The sequence below is a fragment of the Melozone crissalis genome, unplaced genomic scaffold (assembly GCF_028551555.1).
Source record: "Melozone crissalis strain CALT ecotype California unplaced genomic scaffold, PUWL_Pcris_2 ptg000038l_1, whole genome shotgun sequence".
NCBI classification, from domain to species: domain Eukaryota; kingdom Metazoa; phylum Chordata; class Aves; order Passeriformes; family Passerellidae; genus Melozone; species Melozone crissalis.
In genome coordinates, this window is record NW_026535816.1 from 9,162,526 (window position 1) to 9,176,304 (window position 13,779).

Sequence of the window (13,779 nt, forward strand, 5' to 3'; positions counted from 1 at the left end):
AGTTCAAAAAATACTTGCCAGTATATTAAGTATAGAAGTGTTTATGTATGGGCATACAGACATAAATAATCAAAATTGCAATTAAAAATTATTTCTTCCTCCTTTTGATACATTACTTCACAAAATTGTGTTTTAGCAATGGGTTTGAATTCTTCATAATTGTAGTTACTTGATAGATCTATAGTGCTCTCAGGACAAAAAAGGCTGGCTTTTGCAATCCTGATTTATTTGGAAGACATTCTAAATCATGTTTGTTTGTTATATTATTAATGCCATGTAAATATATTCTCTTATTGTTTCCCCCAAAGGGTCTTTGTTGCTTTGGCTTCTTTTTATCCAATTAATTTCAGTAAACCAAAAATAGATGAAATACTAAATTTTCCAATTTCACCTTTTTGGTAGTTTTGCTGTACAATGAAATACATACATTTGGGAAGATATTTTTCCACCTCTACCTCCATAATAGAACTGTGAGAAATAGTAAATTGGTCAACATTTTTGTTATCTTTAAAAAGATTTTAATAGGTATTTAAATGAAATTGCAGTCTAGAACTTGTGTGACTATTGTAGTATATTTCTTCAATTCCTTTACCTTTTCAAACAGAAAACTCGACACAATTCTGTTGCAAACACAAGCTGGATGTAGCAGAATTGAGGAATGGTCTGCCCTGCTTTGCCAGCAGCCTTTCCAAAGTGTCCCCTACAGGAGATGAGCAGTTTTTCATGATACCTTCCTTCTCTATAGAAGGCTGTGCTTTAGAAACTTGCTGAGACACAGTTCAAGTCTTTGTCTTTGTTCATATCTGCCCAGATGGCTTTTTCATGGATGCAGAAATATAAACCTGCACTCCTGTAACAACATCCTGTGACCACACATTTTATAATTTAATTGCATATTCTGTTAAGAGCAATTGTGTTTGAAGTATTGAACTTGCTTTTTTAAATGAAATGATTCCTACCTGGATGGTGTATATTGTTTTTCTGAGGTAACCATTCAATGGACAAAGGAACCTCAAATGCTGCAATTCTCCCACAATTAGTGATTACTCAGTGAACTAGAGCATCTTCCTCCCAAAAAGTTTTAGGTCATCCTTAGGTAGATTTAAGTAAGCCTAAGGGGAAAAGAGAGTTGGACTTGATGATCTTTATGCATCCCTTCTTACTTGAGATACTCTGTAATTCTAAAAAGCAAATTATTTCTCATTTATCTGTTTCATCAGTGTTTTCTGACTGGTTCTAGTACAAAGTTAAAGATGACAGACAACCTTCCCTGCAATACTTTAATGCAGTATACCTATTTGCTCTTGCACAGTCTTGCAAAATTTTGACTTTTAATTATGGTCACTAAAATATGCCATATGTCAATATCATATATGAATAATACATGAAGAATTCAATTCAAACTTTTTAGTTTCATTTTGCTCAATCCTGGAATCTAAACAAAATCAACAGAATTATTATCACACCGGTTACTTGTCTCTGTTTCTGAAAAGTAAAAATACATTTGAGATTCACCCACACCCCAGAACTGTTTTAGCATGGTATTATACCAAAATGTGTTGACAGATATATAATATGTATCATATATGTAATATAGATGGAATCTCATTGTGTCAATTGCAGAATGAAATTTTTCTGAAATTTCAATAGACAGTGTGTAGTAATCATTACTGTCTTGTATATATGGCTGACTTTGCCATGCTGCTTTATTTGGAAGCATATGTACATGGTTTCGTACCAGGTTTGTGTAAGCATCAAAGCTAGGTCATGACTGAGTTATGATTTTTTAACTTTCATGGGTATTTTTTTTAAGTATGTGGTCTGTCGGTAGAAATAAAACTATATCTGTTTCTAGAATTGAGGCAAAGCTTTAATTTTGTCTACAAGTATCTTGCAACTCATAATTATTATTGTTTGTAGTTAATAAGTTATTTGTAACAGCTGAACTGTTACATCTGGGCAAAACAGCTAAGGGTAATTAAGGGTTTTGTTAAAAAAAAGTCTGAAAACCCTTTAATACCTTTCATCGCTTCATTTACAATGCTGCCTAGCAGTACCAAGTGTCAGGCTGCCAACAGTCTGCAGATTGGTAGATACATAATTTTCAGGTGGCCACATATTTTCCAGGCAAGGAGTCTTTCACCCTCTTTTTAAGGTATTAATTTCAGTGGATCTTCAATGTAAGTAATGTAATTTTATGAATCTCACATGCTGCCCAGGTGGGCAGTTGCAGATCTTCCTAACTCCTGAGGAATCTGGGAATCTGCAACATCAAGGCTCTTTTTGTGGTTGAAATGTGATGTGAAATTAAAGGAGGAGGCCAAACAAAAAGCCTGAAACTAGGTGTGGGAAATATAAACCATGTAGCAAATATGTCTCCATTTCGTTTCAAAATAACTGTTCTGAGAAGACTCTACTGGGAATTTCTGGTCTTGTTTCTCTAATTGGCAAAGGGTGGGGAGAAAAGAACTGTTAAGTGACTTATTGATCAGTTATCATTTTTGTCAGTAGCTACAAATCTGTTATTTTAGAACAAACTTGAAAAATGTGAAACTATGTTATTGTAATGACTTATTCTATTTCACTTGCCTTTTTAAAAGTTTTTTCATGTTTTTGTCTATGAAAATGCATGTTTTAAAATGTATAGCATTCTTTTGTAACATGTATGTCCTTTTCAACTATGTCCTACTTGATTAATCTCAGCTGATTTTTTGCTGTTCTTTCAGGAAAAAATGTTATTACACTGACTGGAGGAGCAAAACCATGGGCAGGTTGGTGGGTGATGTGTAGCTTCTAATTTTGTCAGATAGTGACCCTGCTAAAGAAAACCCATTTGCAGTTGTAAATTTATCCGTGACACTTGGAAAATTAGATTATTTTCCTGAAAACTCAAAATATGTCAGCTCAAAGTGCTAAAATATTCATCTGCAACAAGGTGCAGTTCTTTAAAGCTTTGCCAGTTGTCATTTTAGAAATGTAAAAATGTTTATGCCAGGGAAACAAACAAAAAAAGAGACCTTATCTTTGCAGTAAGGATTTAATACTGCATCTACCTCTGCCCTTATATCTGCTGACACCAAGGCATACCTCTTTAGCATGAAGGATGCTTTTGAGTGTGTGCCTCAGATTCTGGCAGTCAGCTACTTCCTTAGATATGCAAACATACTTTTTCTCCTGTGTGTCGTCGTGATCAGGAACAAATTAATGCCGCATGCTGAAGGCTGCTTTGAATTTTTGTTTGCTAGCTGAGAGAGTAACTTGCAAAACTCACTTTTAGCTAGCTGGTGCTGCTTGTGGTGTTTTTGTCAGCCAGAAGAAGGGTACAAGAGCCTGTAGGGGCAGGGGAAAGGAGCCTGGGAGTGCTAGGAAATGAGAATGGGGGACACTGAGCTGTAGTTACTCCCCATCCCTTTAGTCAGACATAATTATGTCTTGTAAATCCTAATCCCTAGCAGAAAAGATACCTGACAGTATTTCACATGAGGGAATTCTCCTGAAAGAGTTCCCCATCACAGGTTTTCTTGGGATGGATCTTGAGATCACTTTTGATTTAGGTTCTCCTATTGTCACTTAAGATGGTAAAGAACTCTCATTTCTGTGGAGCAATTTAGAGAGTCTCATGATAACAATTTCCAAGACGATCAGCTAACAACAGCAGAATGTTGAATGGTAAAGTGAGAAAACTTTAAACATATGAGCTGATAACATATGTTGAAGTAAACCAATTTATAACATAGATTTACAACTGCATTTTGTTCTCTTCCCAGTTCGCATACTTGCTCCATTTTAGCATGCATTATGAAAAGTCTAAGTGAAATGCTTGCAATAAAAGGCAGAATCAACAAGCTTTACTTCAAAATTGTCTTGTTTTGTCTATAATCCATCTAGTGGGTCCTGGATATTACATAAATTTTGTTTTCCTTTTTTAGAAGGAAAAATGTCTGAAAGATGCAACTGAAATTGCACAGTACCTGTGAATTGAGTAATGAGTAATTTCCATGCCAGATTGATTTTGTATTGAGATAAATGCTTTTACTTGTGATTTACTTTGTGAGAATTTGGGTATAAATATTTTTATGTGTATATTTTCTGGCACTTTATAAAATTCAGTGCACAGAGGAATTGTGTGAAACAAAAGAAATATAGAAAGAAGCTATATTTAAAGTTGAAAGCTAACTCTAAAATTCCTGACATACACATCACATGCATACTTCTACAACTGTCATTGTTACCTTGCATCTTGCAACTTTTCAAATTTTACTGCTTCCCGGTAGTTTATTTAATCTCTTGTTAAAATTTCTAAGTTAAATAGTTTATATGAGCTACATGAAGAAGTATATTAAAATTCTTGTATACCAAAATATTAAGCTTATAAATTTTCTATGATTTAAGACTGCAAAGTATTCTAGTATAATTCTAGTATATTAGACCTGCTGTACACTTCTTTAACTTTATTGACACGGTTATAGGTAGATATGTATCTATAAATGTTCTTTAAAAGATCTGCAAAAGATTATTAGGTGCATTAATGAAAGGACAAGAAAAATGTAATACTTAATTTCTTTTATGTGGTATCTATGTGGTCTGTTTATTTACACACCTTTAAAAATCCCTTAACATTGTATTTAATTCTAAGAAGCTTGTTTTCTGTCCATTGAATCACACTATAGAAATAAATCTGTCATATTCATTATGAGCAATATTTGGAAAGCCTTGCTCTTCCCAAAAGAAATATACCTATAAATAGGGTTGGTATCAAAAATTGTCTGAGCTCTCAGATTGAACACTGAATAATCTAGTAAGACTGTCTTGTAATTGCCACATTGGACCTGCTGATTTCATGCTGGTAAAGGATGGCATCAAGGAAAAGAAAATGAAAATATATTTGTCTTGTATGCAGCTACACTCTGCCCACTGAAATGTTAAAATCACTTAATACTTCTAAAAATAGAGAACTGAAAATGACTTTGTTCAGCGCCTGACCTGCAGTTAGTTTGCTTTGCAAAAGGACTTAAAATCTTTGGGATTTCAGTCTGCACACTGAAGTGAAATTGTTGATATCATTCCAGTAAACAAAGGTATGATAATTTTCTTTTTTTAGTGATGGTTGTGTCTGTATGTTGGATCTGTCAACACTGACGTGTTTCCTATTACATGGAAACACACTGAGCCCAGGTAACTTGGTGGCACGTAGCTGGCACTTGTGGCCAGTCTCAAGAGACACAAACATCAAGCAAACTGCTTGGTGATTGTTGCTGTCAAAGCTGCCTAACGTGATTGGTGAAGCTGCTTAATTCTGGTATCTCATTCCATGAGTTTGATCAGATAATGCTAAAATCATCCATATACTGTGTTCCTTTGCATTGTAGTCTGTTGAGTAAACATAATCTGCAAGGATTTTTGGGTGAGCTTGTTCTGCAAAAAAAGACTAACCAACCAAATAAATCAGATGCGTAAAACTGAGAATGGGAGTCGAGAAAAGCTGAAATTACAAGTGTCTTCATAAAATATTAAATTGTATAGCTAAGAATGAAATGCACATGCATTTCAAGAGTGCTGTTCCTTGGTTTGAGGTGTTCCTGTAGCACCAGCTGGAGTGGTTTCGGTAAAAGCGTACATGAAGCAGTATCCCATAACATTGCAGCACCATTCCACTGGGACATTTTTTATCTCCTTGCCTGAGCTACTGCCTTCCCCAGAGCAGTTCTCTCTGCTTTTACTGTAGCTAAGTAGGCTACATTGAACAGATTAAGTCAGGAATCTGTTTAAACTGCTAGTTTAAACCTAGAAAGCCGCTCTGAGTAAAGATGCTAATACTTAGTCCTATGATTTAGGCAAAAATTTTGTGTTTAAAGGCAAGCTCCATGAAAACTCAGTTTCTTCTTCAACAGTAAAATGACCTAAAAATGGCTCTCTTGTATCATCTTTATACGTTACTGAGTTGCAATATTCTATGCTATCTACCTATGCTATCTAATACTAAAGGCATTACATTTTTTCTCAGAAGAGAAACTGCAACTGTAATGGGGACACAAGCATTAATTTATTCCAATGCTGCTTTTCATGTTAAAAGAAGCAGTCATGAATTTTAAACAAGAGCTGTCTTTTTTAACATAATATTTATCAACTTTTTTTTAGATTTTTGTATGGGAGAAGTGATCAAGACTTCTCTCATAACCAATTTTAAAGCACTTTCATAATGAAAAAATCTGAAACTAGATGCATTGTTTTTCTTTTCTTCCTGATGCATCTGCGTATTTTCCTCATTAAAAAAAAATTCTGGATTTCGACTAAGAAGTCAGCAAGTGTACAACAGAAAAAAGGGTTCAAGACAATAAAGGGGAAACTGCGTTTATATAAACTGTACTAAGAGAGCTTCTGCTGGAACTAATAAAGATAATCAACTCACTAAGGTATTATTAAGAAGACACTTAAGGAATCCACCAGCCTCTGTACTGTGTTCTGTGTTCCAATATCATGAACATATTATGTTCTTTGGCTTACAGTGGTTGGTGTTGAACACAAGTGGTGTCCCTCAAGTGCAGTATCAGCTACAATACAGTGTGCACCAATATCTTGCAATATATAGCAGGAAGAAAATTTTGAGAATTTTAAATGTAACTGTAAAATCCTTCTCCCACATTTGGCTGAAATTTCTATCTGATACTGTGTGAAATAGGGGTTTTCTGATTTTGTTGATGTTGATAATAAGAAGTACATTTTCATAAGGGTTACTTTGTTGCATGAGAGCAATTTACCACATCATCACTTATTAGTCTATACTAGGAACATTATGAAAATAGGTGCGTTCACATTATGAAATATTATTGGCATTATGAAATGTGTAGGTGTGCTGCTTCTTAGCACAGGCAATGAAGTATTCACCTCAAAGAAAAGAATTTGTTGCTTAGCTTTACACTTCTTGTGGGTGTAAAATATATATGCTTTATATATCATGCATACATATTCATTGAGTAGAACCTGAATTCCACCGAAAAAAATACTATTTGGGGAATGTTTTTCTCAAATTTAGGCTTTTTCTGAGTCTCTGATGTGCTTACTGTGTCATGATATAGCACATTTAATTTGAGATCTACTCCTTAAATAACCATGTTGCATTGCAATTGAATATGAAAAGATATGGGTCAGCAAGGAGGGCAAAATTGAATTTGCTCACTTAAAAAATTAACTGCACTTGACTGGATTTACACATGTATGAATGATGTCCTGAGACATCATTTGGGCAACGTGCCGTTAGAGAAAAAAACCATTTATGTTGCCAGTATGTAATTTAATTGAAGATACAGCATTGATGTTCTGTTTGTATTTTGTAGTATCCATTTTTAGGAATCTGGAGGAAGCCATATTTAGGAGTTTTCTTGTCTAAATACTGCATAACCATTTTAGCGTAACATATCCTTTATTTTATTTGATATTTAGGTATACTGTTGTATATTTCATAAGGCAATATCAGCTCTTGGATTTTTAAGAAAATTTTGCAGGGGAAAACTTTATTGCAATCAGAAAACCATAATCGGATCCTTAGCACTCTCAAATATACTTAAAAAATTTATTAATTTTAGTGTCCATGTTGCCAGGCAAGAGAGTGGGGAGGAGTTTCACTTGCTTTGTTCAGTGCAGCTGGGTATGTTCTTGACTAAAGCATAAGCACCTACAGTTCTGCCAGATTAACTACTTTGGAAAATTAATTTCTGCAGACTCAATACCACAGTCCCATTTTGAGCTATAAGCTCACTAATTTTAGGATGAGTTTTACTCGTGTAAAGTGTTCAAGATGGATTGCAAATGAATATTGTTCATTTTGCCTTTTGACTCTTTCTTTTCTTTTGTTTACTTAATGTGGAAGTTTCCTGCTTTCATTTAATTTCATTTCTAGTACGATGTCAATAAATATGCAGTGCCGGTGATAGAAATGATGACGAAATGAGAGCGTGTGAATCTGACTTCTTCTTGTCTCAGTTTGCAGAGGAACATTAGAGAGCTGAAAAGCTGGTTGCCCAGAAATCCCATGAAGCTGGATAAGGAGGCCCTGCCTGATCTGGAGGAGACAGATTGCTACACAGCCCCCTTCAGCCGCGCACGCATCCACCAGTGAGTGCTGGGGTGGGCAGGCAGCGTCAGGCACCACAAGGGTTTCTGTTCCTCACTTCTGAGCAAGGGCCAGAGAGGGAGCTGCTGACAGATGGTCACTGGCAGTACCAAGTATCATATTTGATTTTATTCTCTTCAAGTGAAAATCTGCTCTTTGTTACTTGCTATTTGATGGTCACTCAGTAACACAATATGAAATTTGATGGAAAGATGAATGTTTCCATTTTAGTTTAGAAGATGTTTGGTTTTTTGTTCCCTTACATTACAAAATGCAAATACTTGCTCAAGTTTTCTGTGCTTATTACTTACTTTACGTAGGCAAAAACCAGTTGAGATTTGGAACACCAGAAGCGAGCTAAGACCAGTGATAATTTTCTTTTTCTCTCTTACCAGATCTGCATTTAAAAAGATCTATTGCCTCTGAAAATACAAATATATATAGAACAAAACTATATGTGTTCAAATCAGCATGTTGATAATGCTATATTTAAAATGTGACATAAATTTTTTTCAGTACCTAAAAAGTTAGGTTTTAAAATTCTGTTTCTTAATTTTAAAGTTATTTTGTGATAACTGTTTTAGAAGATAAAAGTTAATTTAAAATAGAAGTATGAATTAGGATAAACAGGATTTTTCCACTCAGTAAAGAACCTAAATGGTAGTGAACTGACTTTACCCCAGAAAAACAGAGTAATTTCATTATAGACTCAAATTTTTTTTTTTTCCCAGTAATTTACCATACTGCACGGGATCAATCCCCTGGTTCTGGTGTTTTTTTCTCAATCAGCTCAGCTGATTTAATGAATTGTAGTAGCAACTTTTGGCACAGCTGAGCAGGAAGAAGCCCCTGCATATCAGATTTCCCGCATCCAGAATGGAGCCATCTGGCCAAGGCTGCTTTACTTGGCTCCATCCTGGGATCCTCTAAGGGAAAATGGTTGTGGAGTTGCTTCGCAGTGTGTGGATTTGGTTTTTTTTAATAGTAATTTTGGTGGTTCCAGTGCACAGGCAACTGTCAACTCATAAGTAATTTGAATTTAAGGCTACCACTGTTACTGAAGATCTTTATTTAATTAATTATATCCAGAACAGAAATTAACTAGATAGTAGGTTATTTTTGGTTTAATTTGTGATAAGGATAACTTCATTGGACCTGCTGTAACAGTGTATAACCTTATGTTTAAGGAATGTAAACCTCCACTAAATCATTGTAAAAAAAAAAAAGCAAAAACACTTGAACAGCTATGTTTCAACGTGTGTGCATTGTTATGAATATTGAGACATTCATTATTTTAATAGTTTTACGATAAACAACAAAGACAGCTTCTTCAGCAATTCCACAAGAAGTAGAATTGTGCATCATGTGCTACAGAGAACTAAGTATGAAGATGGAAAATCCAAAATGGGTGAGTATGCTACATTTTTTTACCTAACCCAAAGCTATAAAATTGTTCATCTTTAATTGTCTGGAAAAATACCATTTGAATAAACTCAATTAATTTTTTTTCCTATTCTTGAAATCTTTCCTTTCACACAGTAACAGAATTGAAACAATGTCCCATCATTTTCTACCTAAATATTTCAGTGAAAATTTGCAGTATTTTTCACTTAATTACTCATTCATTAAAATAAAACGGAGAGATTATTGTAATTTTACACTATTGAGAGCCACAGTAAGGGTTACATCTACCTCAGAAAGCTGAAAATGTTTTCAAGGACTGATCCTAGTACTTCAGCTATTGTCCATCAGTTTCAGTCCAGTAGAATCAATGTGTGCTACACTTGATTTATTTGAGATGTCTGTGTAGCTCAGAGACAGCTGATCTAAGACTGAATTTGCTTTATATCAACATTCATAATGCAGTGTTAGTTTTTAGAAGGTCAAACTATCCATTTTCATTTTCAATGACCAGGGAATGTATGCATGATTTTCTGTATTTTCTGCAGGAATTCAATTAAAGATTTAACATGCAGAGGCTTGGGTGATTCCAGTTACAGAAAACTGTTTCTTGAGTTTCTGAACAAAAGTGGTAGTAAGAAAAACAGGTAGAATAAATGTTCATATCTAGCACCTTTGAAGTTGATGATGGGAAATTTCATGATAAGATTAGTTTAGTATAATTTGTATATTTTTAGAGACCAATCTGTGTTCCACCATATGTACCTGTTTCTTGGGAAACTTTTGGCTACAGATTTGCTCTTAAAGGCTATTGAATCTTTTTGTTGTACCTATCAATGGTTATTTATCTTTTTCAAGTTTTGTAATGTGCTGTGCTAGTACAACAAATCTGGGCTTAGGAAGACTCTAGGAACTGATCCAAAATGCAGTAGTCAGTCTGGTACAGAGCACTGCTCTGATATGCAATTTTCAGCTGGCTTATATTTAAAAATACCAGGGTTCAGCTGGTAGCTAAATAGATACCTAATAGCTTTTAACCCTGCAGGAGTTTCACTGCCTCAAGGATTGTCTATCCATACCACTCTATCAGATCATCTGGTCACCCATAAAATCTGAATTATATGTCCTGAGGAATACAGTGTGAATGTAACTATTTTCTCACAATCAATTTGGTACAAGCACTCAGCCCTGAGGGAAAGTTTTCAGGCTTTGGCAAGTTGCTCTTTAGTTTGACAGAGCCAGGAATCTGAAAGCATCAGCAGTACCTGCTGAAGTAGTTGGTGGGGTTATTGATTGTCATCTTCAGCAGCATTCTTATCATTTAACACTAAGTTACATTCTCCAAATGTGACTTGAAAAATGTGTATGAAAAATTTATATCGGAGCTAATGCTTTTTTGTTTTTTTTAGGTATTAATAGGCTACTAAATAATGGCACATATGAAGCAGCATTTCCACCACATGAGGTAACCTGGTTAATTTGATTTTTAGTTTCATATTTAGATTAAAGCTTCCACTAGTGGTTTGGGATCTTACTTTAATTCTGTCCTGCAAACTTTTCATTTCATATTGTAATTTGTCAATGCTTCTTTTATTTATAGCTTTTACTTTGATATTGGCTTTTAAAATTTTCCAAATTTTGGATAATTTGGATATTATAATAACATCCTGGAACATTTTCTGGTTTGACTAGGATATTATAATTATTTTCTGGTTTTTATGAACTCTACATTTCCTGTTGAGTTCTTAAGGAGAGTATCAGTGGTTCCAAATTGTTCCAATTAGTTGTATTTAATTATTGTTACTTGCTACCTACAAAAGGATTTGTTTTTCTAATAGCTTGGCCACTTGATCACAGTTAGAGAGACTGCATAATTATTTCCTGTTTACTATTTTCGGAATACTTCTGGGTAATTTCTAATACACACTGAGACTGTTCTTTAGAGATGGTTCTCAAAAAGACTATTCAGGCTGTTGAAGGAGCTGGATTTGGTTTCTATTGTTTTACTCATGTTTCCCTGTGAAGTGTCTGCAGATGTCTATTAGGGAAGTCTTCATAGTAAGAAAAAATCAGAGGAGTTGTGGATTTCTCAGGATCTTTCCCCCTCAGGGAAATCTACAGGGCTCTCCCCTGGAGAGACTTACCATAGAGTCTCTCTACACCTGGGCAGGGGGAAAAGACTTCCCCATGGAGTCTTGCACAACACTGATCCATCCCAATTCCCATCCCCATTTGTCCCAACTTCCCCTGGTTTCTCCTTTCCCTGTTTCCTCAGTGGCTGGGATACCCCTGTGACCAGCCCCTTCTTCCCTTGGTAGCACCCCCATAGGCCCCCTCATAATAGCCTTGTGCAGAGCACCTGGTTGGTCTTTTGTCCCTGGTTCCTCTTTGGTGTGCTAAAATGAACCTTGCTGGAACTGACCCTACAGAAGGCCCTCCTGCCTCTCTTGGCTGGGCCAGCTGTGGTGAGTGTGGGGTGTGGACTTGGCTGCCTAGCCTGAATGCTCCCCAAGCAGCTTTTCCACAGGAGATGCTCACTGGGCAATGAGATAGAGGTAGCACCAACCACCATCTAAACCCCACACTGCTACACTTGACAATGCTTTTTCCACTAGTTCAAAACTCTACTGAAGACTGGAAACCCACAAAATGAACTAAAAACCTGTGTTTGACTTAAGAGGGTTTTGAGAAAACTCTCTTATGTTGAAAAGAAGAAGCAAATCACACATTTCAGTCCTTCAAATGCTCTCAGGTGTCACAGACATATTTTCTGAAAAATCCTTTCGCTAGGATCTTTTCTCCTGAGAAGCTGGGAAGCTTCAGCTTCTCCATGTTTTGCTACTTTGGAATGTTATTTGGAGAATTGTTTACCCAGCATGTGAATTGTTTTTACTTGATGACCAATGGCAGCCAGCTTTGTTAAGGCTGTGAGCAATCACAAGATTTTATTATTCATTCCTGCCTTGGTAACCTTCTGAGGTCTCCTCTCTCTTTCTTTAGTATAGTTTTAATATATAATTTTCTTTTAATATCTATAATAAAATAATAAAGCCTTCTGAAACATGGAGTCAAGATTCTCATCTCTTCCCTTGTTGGGGTTGTCTGCAAATTCCACACTCAGGAACATGGTGGTTGCAGCTCTGAACTCTGGGTGTTTCAGCTGAATATTGTGACTTGGTTTCATATTTCAAAGGCTTTACAAATGGCTGGGAGTATTTTTTTAATTATTAAATACTTTCGTTTTAATAATTAATTACTAGGAAGTCAGAGAAGGAGTATTTTAGATAAATAATGTAACATCATTGTTAATGCTTCAGCTGTGCTTTACTGACTTCAGGGAAAAGCTGGCTCTACTACCATAAAAACCTGTGAAGCTTTCTCTGGCATCAAAGCCATGCTGTCATATCCATTTTACATGTTCCTTTGTTATGGCATAAGCTACTGTTTCCACATCTCAGTTAAAATTAGTGAAATCATAGTTTAAAGCCACTCTTACCTTAATTGCTCCTTGACTGATGCTAAGGACTACTGGTGGAACACTCAATTTATTTTTTTTCCTTTTCCACATGAACAAATAAGAGTGAAAATTCAATCCCAATGGGAATGCTGAGTTTAACTCTTTTATGTATAACAGTGCAGAAAGAATCAGGAAAAAAATGAAAACATGTAATTTTGGGTAATACTTTGCAGTTATTTATCCAGCCTGCTGTGAGAATAAGTTGATGTGCTCTTCCTGGGTGTTCCTAAATCTGCAAAGGTCGCACTCAGTGTTGGCATCTTTGGTATGCTGCTGTCCTGACACTAAAGAGAAAGGAGTAGACTTGGACTTTTTGCTGTGTTTAGCTTTGGTTGTAACTCATTCTTAAGTCAGAGGGTCAGCAGATTGCAACACGTTGATGATGTTCTTTGAACTTTGAGGAGTGCTCAAGATTTCAAATACCTGATAAAATCTAAATTGCTTAGTTACCTGCATCTGTCAGGGTCAAGAATCTACCTGATCACTAACTGAGTTGGGTGCTGGAGAACTCTGCTCTCCTCACAAGAGAATTACTTGGCTCACTTGCAGTCAACAGTTGATGAAATATTTACTTTTCCACTGCTGAGTGATGGAAGTTTTTTGGGGAAAAAGTTCAAGTAAGGCATATGTCCTGCTTCAGAATTGGAGCAAAATTAGAAATGCAAGACATTCTGCTCAAGGTGATTCTAGCAGATGTGTGTGATACCTTTTGACTGCCAAGCATGAGGCTATTCTTTTAGTCTGTTAGGTG

At 35.6% G+C, this 13,779-nt stretch overlaps 1 protein-coding gene across 2 annotated transcripts in view; it reads left to right on the plus strand.

Annotated features, from left to right (window-relative positions):
• Positions 1 to 13,779, plus strand: part of ANO3 (anoctamin 3) — an 85,758-nt gene that overhangs the window by 40,766 nt on the left and 31,213 nt on the right. For both annotated transcript variants that reach the window (XM_054283601.1, XM_054283600.1), the window contains exons 7-10: positions 2,727 to 2,771; positions 7,981 to 8,112; positions 9,412 to 9,518; positions 10,921 to 10,976. In XM_054283601.1, the coding sequence (XP_054139576.1) occupies positions 2,727 to 2,771; positions 7,981 to 8,112; positions 9,412 to 9,518; positions 10,921 to 10,976 (340 nt within the window). The remainder of the gene's footprint in view (positions 1 to 2,726; positions 2,772 to 7,980; positions 8,113 to 9,411; positions 9,519 to 10,920; positions 10,977 to 13,779) is intronic.